The sequence below is a fragment of the Bufo bufo genome, chromosome 2 (genome assembly GCF_905171765.1).
Source record: "Bufo bufo chromosome 2, aBufBuf1.1, whole genome shotgun sequence".
Lineage (NCBI taxonomy): Eukaryota > Metazoa > Chordata > Amphibia > Anura > Bufonidae > Bufo > Bufo bufo.
Genome location: NC_053390.1, coordinates 486,845,597 through 486,857,622, shown reverse-complemented (window position 1 = coordinate 486,857,622; position 12,026 = coordinate 486,845,597). Strand labels below are relative to the sequence as shown.

The following is a 12,026-nucleotide window of genomic DNA, read 5'->3' as shown; positions in this document are numbered from 1 at the left end:
ATGGGGAAAAAAAAAAAAAAGTGTATATAGGAGGCTCATGTGGGAAAATCCAAGCAAATAGACCTCTAGCACAATTCCCTTAAAATATCGCATCGCATACCGTTATCGCAATTTTTAGGGCCCTAATCGCAATCGCACAAAATTCCCATATCGTGCAGCCCTAAAATATATATATATATATATTATATAATATATATATATATATATATATATATATATATATATTAGTCATTCGCAAGTGAATGGGTCCGCATCTGTGCAGGGAGCACACGGCCAATGCCCACATATCGGGACCTGCTGTTTGTGGGCCGCAGTATGGCAGTGTGCATGAGGCCTGAGGCGGAGTTCACATCAGCGTTCATTATAGGAGCAGGAGAACGGTAAGAACGGATTCTGCACATAACTGAGCCGAACGAGCCTAAGGACTCTATAGACTATAATGAGGTCCATTAGGTTTCCGCTCAGAGGAAGATTTTTTTAAAGTGGAGACAAAAGTTGTGCGCGCAGGACTTTTGTCCCCACTTCAAAAGTCTTCCTCTGAGCGGAAACCTAACGGACCCCATTATAGTCTATGGGGTCCATAGGCTCCGTTTGCCTCAGTTATGTACCGAATCTGTCCTTTCCATTCTCCTGCTCCTATAACTGAGCAGGAAAATGGAATGGCTGAACGCTGATGTGAACATAGCCTAACAGAACATAAACAAAATCACCTTAGTTTTAAGTCCTGGTGTGTGTTCACACCTTGCTGCAAAACCACGTATAGAGTTCAAGTCCTGAATATCGTCGACTTGTCGTCCTAAACAGGTCCCAAGCACGCACCCAGCTAGAAGAAAACTAACGCAGCAACCAGTTGCCCACACTCTTAGCTGGCTTTTATGACAGTTGGGCGTTGGTGCAAAGCCTGGATCGGCATACGAGATACGGTCCTTGACCTCACCTTGCTGCAATCACTATGAGCAGCACATGCTGTGAGAAAAATGCCTCCCCTCTACTAACACCCTTCACTGTGAACTTATCTCTGAACTCCTGACAACTCAAACACTCATTTTAGCCTTTTTCTTATCAGTTTGATAAGAATTGAGCTACAAGTGTTAATGAGCCGTCAAAATAATAGAAAAAAAAAGGAAATATTTTTAGTCCAAAATGAATAACATGCAATAAGTGTTCATAGCCTTTATAGCTACATGCCATTCCCATAAAAAAAAAAAAAAAAGTTTTCCTACCTTGTGAATTTATTTTTGATAGGTGAAGACATATTTCTAGTGCACATGTGGGGTATCTGACATAACACACACACTCCGTATTTAAAAATAACACAATGAGAAGGAGTTGTTGAATGAAAGTTTACACATGTGAATGTAATGATTATATAGTAGTGATTACATGATCAGAGCGAAAGGATAAGTTTATTAGGGAAAGCTGTACAATTGAAAGGAGGCTCTAGTACCCTGCTGGCCTGCCTCTAACCTGGATGAAAGATGAGATATGGTTGGACATGGTTATACAATTGTCCACAGATGTGGCAGATAGTCTAGTAGATCCTGCATACTTGCAGGTTACCGAAGCTAGTGTTCCAGCTGCAACCCTTGCTGTGTGTGGTCAAGCATTTACCAGATTTAAAAAAATGCCAGTTTCAACCCCTGCTATGAAATTTCTATCTGGATGTGTTATCTTTTGTCAATTCATGTATTTTGTGTACTTTTCAGTTAAAACTGTTTTAACTAATTTATGGAAAAATACCAAGTAGGATATTTACACCTTGCGCTTGGCATAAAAAAAATAAAAAAAAAAGTCATAAACCCAGCTTTGTGACACTTTAAATTCCACTGTAACTAAATTTGGTTTCAGTTGGCACTTTACACAGACCTCACCGGTTTCCAAGATGTGGCAGTGATTTACTCCAGAAACCAGAAAACCATCAATAGATATCACAGTCTTCTAAAGACACAGCTTCTAGTGGCATGTGCGGTCCAAAAAAAAACAAACGTTATCTACAGGTCTGCCATGCCGAAATAGGCATTGCTGCTCACACTACTGTTGTTTGGTAGTGGACTTCTAAAGTAACCATCTGCCAAAGACTTCCAACAGTAACCCAAGAATCAGCAAGGATGATAAACTTTCACAGCGACCTACAGACAGTGAGGGAATATGTCAAAGCTCCTCTTTGAATAGTATAGATAATATGTACTATAAATAAAGGACAGTCCTAAAAAAAAACAAAAAAAAAAAACACATCTACCACAGAAAACAGACACCAAAATCTTCACTTACAATTGTGACTGAACCTAAAAATGCGCTAACAGTCACTTGGAGAAAGAAGAGGGATGAAAGACTGCAACAGACTAAGTAGCAGAGAGGACGGGTTCTGTCCCTTGACCAGGCAAAAGTACAAAGGTGGATTTAAATGAGCAGATAATCGTTTAAGAGATTACAGACATGAGCAACTACAGAACGTTCTAGAGGACAAGTAAGATTTAAATGAAAGGATTATTGTATACAATTTAGCTTCAACGATAAACAATGATTTTACTTGTTCGCATCAACAATTTCACAGACCTTGAATTAGGGTTTTTGGTCAGTTTTTGATCACTCAATCGTTAGAAACATTTACATGCCATGATTCTCGTCCATCTTCCATAGCTTGCATTCGAAACAATGATTATCTGCTCATCTACCGTAAATCCACCTTACATCTCCATGTTTTAATGCATCAGAGACTTTATAAATGTAGGATCCAAGAGGATCAGAAGAAAAGAACCCTTTCCAAAAGAAACCTGTACATTTTTGTGGCTGTTCATCCAGCATACAGAGTTTTCTGATTTTTGTATCTTTTTAAGTAGCCCACTTGTGCCAAAATAGTTTTCTGTTACAAACACCACGCTGCTTTCACAGTTGGGGTTGGGAATCCACCAGAAATTATAGTTAGATGCTAGACATGTTTGGGGGTCTCTAACCCCCTCCTAAGTAGCACCTAACCATAATCTCTGTCGATCTGCTGTTTCATACAGTAAAGAAAAAAGTCACTGCATTTGAAGCGGACTCTAGTACTGCGTCATGTTTTCCATTACAGACTTTTCTGAACATCAAGGGGCTCAGCTGACAGGCAGGCAATACATTTCAGCTAAGTGCGCCTATCATCATCCCTGGCAACGGCCTGCTAGTCGTGCAGGTGTGCTAGGGCCTGGTGGACTCTGAGCAGCAGGAGAGACAAGTCTGCTTGTCCCAGGAGAGTGAGTACAAGCACAGACTGCAACGTGTGTGCTGCAGTATTTTAAATTATTACTGGCTAGTATACTACACTAAACAAGATTAAAAATAGAGACATTTATCTCTATTATGGAACAGGACAGGGCTACGCATAGAAGGTGAACAACGTACCAAGTCCGCTATATAGGAATGTAATTAACATCAACAGTACTATGGTATACATTGAAATCTATTTTGACAGTACATAATGAAACAGAATTTCATGTTTGAGATAATATATATTTGCCTTTTAAGATTTTTTAAATGTTGTTTTACATAATGTGTTATCGTATTTTTCGCTTTATAAGAAGCACCCGACGATCAGACGCACCACAGGTTTAAGAGGAGGAAAAAAAGAAAAAAATATTTTTCATCAGACCTCATTTCAAATCCTCAGATCAGACCCCCAAAAAATATCAGGACATCAGATCAGGCCCCCATATCAGGAAATCACATTTGACACCCTTATCAGGACATCAAATCAGCCCTTCATGTCAGATCCCCATCAGACCTCAGCTCAGCCCACCTTGTCAGACCCCCTTCAAACCTCAGATCAGCCCATCTTGTCAGACTTCAAATGAGATTAAAATAAAAACTCATCTTACTTATCCTGCACCGCGACTCTTCTCCACCTCCGGCGCCCCCCGTCTTACAGACCTGCGGTGTTGTCACCTGACTGCATGCAGCATCAGGTCATAGTGCACGCACTATGTCCTGATGCTGTACGCGGTCAGGACAGTGAAGCACCAGCCCCAGGAATGAAGACCGGGAGGGTGAGTATGACATGCGCTTGCGGCGCTTCGCTCCCCGCATCTATTGGATACAAGTGAGCGCTTCCATATGGAAACACTCACTAGTATTAACTTTATAACACGTACTCATTTTAACCTGTTACAGGGCGGTGATCGGAATAAGGTGCCTGCTCAAATCATTGAACAGGCACCTTGGTACAATTCTCCCCCCCCCCCCCGTGTCGGCGATCCCAGCAAACCGCAGGTCAATTCAGACCTGCGGTTTTCTAAGTTTCGGGGTTATTCGGGTCTCTGGTGACCCGATAACCCGGAATAGGACGGTTATCGGTGGTGTTATAATACACCACCAATCACGGTCCTGCGATCCTGAGAAGTGGCGGTCACGCCACCTCTCAGGATCGCTTCCGATTGGCTGGCTGGGCAGGTGGGCAGATTTGGAATTGCCGGAGCTCCTCTCCCTGCTCATACACGTCCGTGGACCGGGAGAGAGAGAAGCTCGGCTGTAGTGTAAGTTTTTTGTGCCATCAGGCACAAATCTGTGTATTTGGGTGAGGTAGGGAGAGGTAGATTAGGCAGGGATAGTGAGGGAGTGAGGCAGAGTTAGGGAAATTTTTTTTTTTTATTGTGGTTTAGCACACAGATCGGGTGTCTGGGGTCCACAGCACTCAGCTGTGTGACCCTAGACCCCAGGGATGCTGCAGCTTGCCCCCCCCCCCCCCCCACATTTTTTTTGGTGGCGCAAGGTTTTGTTTTTTTTTGCATGCGCTGACTGTGGCTGGCACTCTTAGCGTCCGGTCACTGTTAGCACATCACCCACCCCATCGCTGATCAACCCGTTAGAATTTTATTTTTTTACACTTTTGGGGATTTTCTAATTTTTTTTGTTAGTTTTTTGTTTTTGTTTTTATGTTAGGTGTAGGGCAAAGTATGCGAACACACGTCCGTCCGTCCCCACACACACTGAATAAAGTTTTCCACGCACGAACACACACGCACACACTCCCCTATGGCCCGCCAGACGTTCTCGGCCGAGGAGGTATACGCCCTGCTTGCCTCCGATCCGAGAGTCGCAGTGAGAACGAGGATGACCCCACTTTCCTCTTGTCATCCGCGTCCTCCTCATCATCTAGCGATGATAAGCCCCCAAGGCGACAGAGCAAGGGGACCGCCATGCCAGGGACCCTGTGGCCCCCACTAGTACGAGCAGCTCTGGGGCTCGTACTAGTTTTCCGGCCCACCAGATAAGTCCACCTGAGCCTCCTACCGGTGAACTTGTCTGGTGTACCCCAGAGCATTTTGAGCCTGTGATTACTGATTTTGTTGGCCAAGCAGAAATCCAGATTCCCACAGTAGGCTTCACAGAATTTTTTTTTCAGTGACCACTTTGTGAATCTGATGGTGGAGCAAACGAACCTGTACGCCCAACAGTTCATTGCTCAACACCCGGGATCATTTTTCACTAGGGCCGGTAACTGGACTCCGGTCAGTGCAGCCGAGATGAGGACATTTTCGGGCCTCGTGCTGCACATGGGCCTAATCAAAAAACCCAGTGTCAGGCTGTACTGGAGTGGGGACGTCATCTACCAGACCCCACTTTACAGTACGGCCATGACACTTACCCGGTTTGAGGCCATCCGGAAATGCCTGCATCATGCAGCATGTCCCCCCCCAAGGTGATCCTGCCTATGACCGCCTGTACAAAATCAGGCCGGTCATCGATCACTTTGGGGACAAATTTTTGGAGGCCTATGTACCTGAAAGGGAGGTCGCGGTTGAGGAGTCTCTCATTGCTTTCAAGGGGAGACTCATTTTCCGCCAGTATGTTCCCTCTAAGCGGGCGAGGTATGGCATGAAGCTGTACAAACTTTGTGAGAGTACCTCAGTGTACACTTACAAGTTTCATGTGTACGAGGGGAGAGATTCCCATATTCAACCCCCAGAATGTCCCCCCACTCTGGGTGTTAGCGGGAAACTTGTGTAGGACCTTATGTACCCACTGCTAGATAAAGGTTACCACCTGTACGTGGATAACTTTTATACTAGTATTCCCTTGTTCCAGTACCTCTCTGATCAAGTCCTCAAGCCATATAACGCCATGCGCAAAACCCGGGCATGGTACAAAAAAGTTGCGGTCTACTTGGTACAGGTTGCCTTGTACAACTCTTTTGTGCTGTCCCGGAGCGCTGGCAACACAGGGAAATTCCTCCAGTTCTATGAGGCAGTCCTCAAGGCCCTGATCTTTTCTGAACGGGAAAGAGCAGGCCGGAGTACCTCGGGAACTGGAGGCGCCCGGATCGTCCCTGGCCAACACTTTCCAGGTGTGGTCCCCCATACTGGAAAGAAGGGACGAACCCAAAAAAGTGCAGAGTGTGTCACAGGAGGGGGATACGGAAGGACACCACCACTCAGTGTGACACGTGCCCCGATCATCCGGGCCTCTGCATTGACTGTTCCTTCAGGGAGTACCACACTTCCATGGAGTACTAAAATTATAATCCCCTTCCCCAATTTTTATTCCATTTAGCCACTGACAATTGAAAAAAAATTCAATAAAAACGGTGCAAAAACAGCAATTTTTTGGCACATTTTCCATTTTCTATTCGTTTTTTCCGTAACAAAGCAAGGGTTACCAGCCAAACAAAACTTAATATTTATTACCCCGATTCTGCAGTTTACAGAAACACCCTATATGTGGTCGAAAAACTGCTGTATGACCAAACGGCAGGGCGCAGAAGGAAAAGAACGCCGTATGGTTTCTGGAAGGCAGATTTTGATGGCCTTTTTTTTTTTGGCACCATGTCCCATTTGAAAAAACCCTGATGCACCCCTAGAGTAGAAGGCAGCTCCATAAAAGTGACCCCATCTAAGAAACTACACCCCTCAAAGTAGTCAAAACTGATTTTACAAACTTTATTAACCATTTAGGTGTTCCTTAACAGTTTATGGCAAATGGAGATGACATTTCAGAATTCTATTTTTGGTAACCTTGCCTCACAAAAATGTAATATAAAGCAACCAAAAATCATATGTACCCTAAAAATAGTCCCAACAAAACTGCCACCTTATCCCATAGTTTCCAAAATGGGGTCACTTTTATGGAGTTTCTACTCTAGGGGTGCATCAGGGGGGCTTCAAAGGGGACATGGTGTAAATAAACCAGACCAGCAAAATCTGCCTTCCAAAAACCACACGGTGCTCCTATCCCTTACGCCCTACCGTGTGCCCATACAGTCGTTTACGACCACATATGGGGTGTTTCTGCAAACTACAGAATCAGGGCAATAAATATTGAGTTTTGTTTGGCTGTTAACCCTTGCTTTGTTACTGAAAAAAATAGATTAAAATGGAAAATTTGCAGAAATAAAAATAAAATAAAAGAATTATGAAATTTTATCTCCATTTGCCATTAACTCTTGTGGAACACCTAAAGGGTTAACGAAGTTAGTAAAATCAGTTCTGAATACCTTGAGGGGTGCAGTTTCTAGAATGGGGTCATTTTTGGGTGGTTTCTATTATGTAAGCCTCACAAAGTGACTTCAGACCTGAACTGGTCCTTAAAAAGTGGGTTTTTGAAAATTTCGGAAAAATTTCAAGATTTGCTTCTAAATTTCTAAGCCTTGTAACGTCCCCAAAAACATCCAAACATGAAGTAGACATATGGGGAATGTAAAGTAATAACTATTTTTGGAGATATTACTATGTATTATAGAAGTAGAGAAATTGAAACTTGGAAATTTGCAAATTTTTTTAATTTTTGGTAAATTTGGTATTTTGTTATAAATAAAACAGAATAATATGTAAAAAAAAAAAAAAAAACAATCTCAGAATGGCTTGGATAAGTCAAAGCGTTTTAAAGTTCTCACCACATACAGATTTGCATAAAGTGGCCTGGTCTTTAAGGTGAAAATGAGCCCGGTCCATAAGGGGTTAAAATACAGTATTTTGATCTACCATTGGTCGCCAGTCTTTTATTTAGATCTTTTTAATAAGAAATATTTTCAAATTTAATATACCTAGTGTGCTAAACACTTTTGCAACAGTTATTTACTCCTTTTATTGGCTCTGGTTGTAGCACTCAGTATATCTAGGAGTCCATAACTGGTGTGAGTGAGCTCCTATTTGTATATTACGCAGCAGTTTTTGTTTAGCTGACATTTATGGCGGAACAGGCTAACAAATAGCCTCTCAGAAAACAGTTTACATTTGCATTCTATTAAACCAGTTTTAAAACTAAGGAGTACCATGATATAAAAATCATTGCAAATATATTAAATTTGATTTTAATGTGTTTTTGTATCAAGGTTGGCAGGATGGAGTCATACCAGTTGGATAACCTGGTTGGAATGAATTAAAGTGATAGAACCAGTGGTGCAATGTGTATGAAAGGAATTATTTTGTGGTTCTTCCACCAAAGACTATTTATAACAGTTATAACAGTTAACAGAATCTAGAACAGATCTGAACAATACCACATTTGTAATTGATTAGTTAAGAACACACGCTTGTTAAAGAGGGACTTTCACCACTCCTAACATGGGTTCCCCTTGTAATAACCATTCTGGAGCATCTATTCTTATGGCTCTATGTTGTGCCTTTATTATTTCTACTAGAAGTTATGATTGAATTGCAGTAAGGATACATAGGGTTAAAGTAGTTGGGGGTGTGTACCTGCACAGACTCACTCATCCAATCAGTGTTGAGATTTTCAGACTGTGGAGGTACACACCCCAACTGGTTAACACCAGTTACGGAATAGCACAACATAGAGCCATAGGAATAGATGCTCCAGAATTGTTATTACATGGGAAATGCATGAAAGCTATTAAGACAGGCAGGTCAGGAGTGGTGACGTCCTTCACTCATTGCTCCTGCGCCTAATACTAAAATGGACGGAGCGGGATTTGCGGGGCACGGAGGAGACCGAGGATGTCAATCACCTTTACAAGGGTGTGCCAAACGGTGAGAGGACGGAGCCTCTAGGTGCTACAGCAACGCCCCACTAGCACCTAGAGGCTCATTTGCATATTATAAAAGTCATTATTTAGCGCGAACGGCGGCAGGCAGGGAGATATAAGTAATACAGTTATGTTCTGCTGACATTAGAACATTGCTAATGTCAGCCAGCTACATAACGATTTTTCTGATGACAGAAACCCTTTCACTCCACAGCCCCCACCCCTTAACACTGACCTCCCCACAGTGTCCCGCCTCCTTAAAATGGTATCTCCACAGCAGCCCGCCCCTTTAACAGTGAGTTTCACAGCACCCCACTCCCTTGACAGTGACCTCCTCAGGGGCCCGCCCCCTTAGCAGTGACCTCACAGTACCCTACTGCTTTAACGGTAACCTCCACAGCAGTTGCCCCTTTAATAGTGGCCCCTGCCACTTAACAGTGACCGCCCCTTTAACAGTGACCTCCACTGTGCGCTGCCCTTTTAATGCTAGGGATACACGACGACATCACACGCAACATTTTGTCTCAATTTTTATAATATGCTATGGTGTCACACTGCAACATGTGACATGCTACGACTGTGACACGACAGTTGCAAAAAATCCATCCATCCTGTCCAGGTAGCAAGGGATGTGTATACCAAGTTTAGTTGAAATTGATTATTGCGTTTTTATATATATATATATATATATATATATATATATATATATATATATACACATACATACATACATACATACATACATACATACATACACACACACACACACACACACACACACACACACGTCCTTAGATATAGATAGAGAGATTGTTCAGTAAATAGATTATTTAATTGGCCATTGTTTCAAACCGTGTATCCCAGAATCCATAGTAAAACACTGATATTTCAAATGTTTCAGTTCTCCCATTGTCTTTTGCAGTTACACACAAATATAATGCTAATTAAAGTTTAATAGCTTGGGGATAAAGTAAAAAGCTATCCAAAATGAACTTACTTTAGCAAAGCAAGAAAAGCAGCAGGTTCAACATCTGGCAATTCAATTTCTGTTGATGTTGTAGCCATGCCACCATTAAACATGGCATCAAAGACTGCACTTCCAACTGCCAGAACAAACCTAAGTAGAAAAAAAATGCAGATTAATAGACATCCAAAAGAGATTGTCATGTTAAATTTATTAAATTGGTGCTATGCACACAGATATACAAATGTGATGTTTACATGCTGAAATGGAGTAACATTCAACTATTTTAGTTGTTAAAGGGGTTCTCCACTTTCTGGCTACTGTTGACCGATGAGTTTGTGAGATTATTATATGGCACTTTCTAATAAAGCCTCTGTTGAATCTCTACACCATTTTCTATATTTTAGGAGGTATACGCCCTTGTTTACAAAGTCTTTTATGCTGTCCAAACAGAGCTCCTGTCCATAAGATAGCCGCTGATGGAGGGTCATGTAACTAGCAAATCACCTCCATGTGATGACTCCTTCATTGAAACATACAGCATCTGCACTAAACTCCCAACAGAACAAGTGAAGTTGGCACATGTAGCATATTTGAATGGAGGAGACATTGCATAAAGGTGATTTGCCTGGTCACATGATCCTCCATCAGCAGCCACCTTATGGACAGGATCTCTGTGTGGACAACATTGAAGACTTTGTAAACAAGGGAGCATACCTCATGAAAATGGTGCAGAATTTTAACCAGGACTACTGGTATAATCATCTCACAAACACATTGATCAACAATAGCCAAAAATGACCAACCATCACGTGCCCACATTTGTATGGTGCGGGCTGCGGCGGAGGGCCCGCTCCACACATGTTAGGTGCCAGCTGTATTATTGTGAAAAAAATAAAGTGGTTAATGAACATGAATTGTGATAATTATACTTAATTGTCACGTATTCTCCATTTTTAAGTTTTATGCGTAAATGTCTTTGGCTAATAAAAATTCATGCTCTTCATAGTTCTAAGTTGAATTAAGAAATATAGTCTGCTTCCTTTGGTTCTGTGGAACAGGGAACTACTCAGACACTGAAACAACATGAAATATAGAAAGGGACTTTTGCAGTATATTGAACCGTATGTGTTTGTACTTAAAGAGGTTCTCCGGGAATTAAGAAAATGAAAATACTTTACTTTATTATAAATATATTATCAAATACCTTTCAATATTTATAATGGCTCGTTTTGTCTGGGGAGCAATCAGGGGAAACAAAATGGCCGCTGTCCCATTAGTTCACACACCTGTGAACCTGTCCTAATCACACTGCAGGACACGTTACTTCACAACACTGAGGTAAAGAGCTGCCTCATCCTCCTCCTCCTCCTCTCTACTTGTCATGGATTAAGATTCTGATTCTCAGGGGAATTTAGTTCATAAGGAGACATGAAGTACAGAGAGGACGGACAGGACAGACTGTGGTAATGGAGGCTGCATACAAGAGCTGCTTTCTCCTTATCTCCATTCCCACAGAGATTCACCTGTATTCAGGATCATGATTCCGGACAAGCAGAGCAGAGAGGAGGTTAAGGCAGCACTATGTCTCATTGTGGTAAAGTAACTTGTCCTCCTGTGTGATTAGGACAGGTTTTGTGTGTACTGATAAGACGGAGGCCATTTTAATTCTCCTAATGATTGCTCCCTAGACAAAACAAGTCATTCTAAGTAATGAAAAGTATTTGTGCATATATTTATTATGAAATAATATTTAAAGTATTTTCATTTTTTTAATTGCTAGAGAACCCCTTTAATGTCTAGATGTTCTTTTCCATTATACCATAATGCTTCTGATTAGTTGGCTTAATAAATGCTTGTGATTGGACATATTAAAATAGATGGCCAAGGAGAGAAGTTAGACCCCAATGTACATAAAAAATAAAATTGGCTCTACGAGCATTGCACGGCAGAGAATCCTTTAACCAGCAAAGTGTCTGGGTCTTTGATTTTTAGGTCAACCGCATCCCCGGGTACTTGTACTAAATTGCAGCGACAATCATACAGCAGACACCCAGGCGCATCACGGTGCTCCCCATCATTTAACATCTCAGATGCCACGATTGACAC

At 41.9% G+C, this 12,026-nt stretch overlaps 1 protein-coding gene across 2 annotated transcripts in view; it reads right to left on the bottom strand.

Moving 5' to 3' along the window:
• Positions 1–12,026, bottom strand: part of BTBD2 (BTB domain containing 2) — a 510,757-nt gene that overhangs the window by 377,864 nt on the left and 120,867 nt on the right. For both annotated transcript variants that reach the window (XM_040417771.1, XM_040417770.1), the window contains exon 2: positions 9,951–10,070. In XM_040417771.1, coding sequence (XP_040273705.1) covers positions 9,951–10,070 — 120 coding nt within the window. The remainder of the gene's footprint in view (positions 1–9,950; positions 10,071–12,026) is intronic.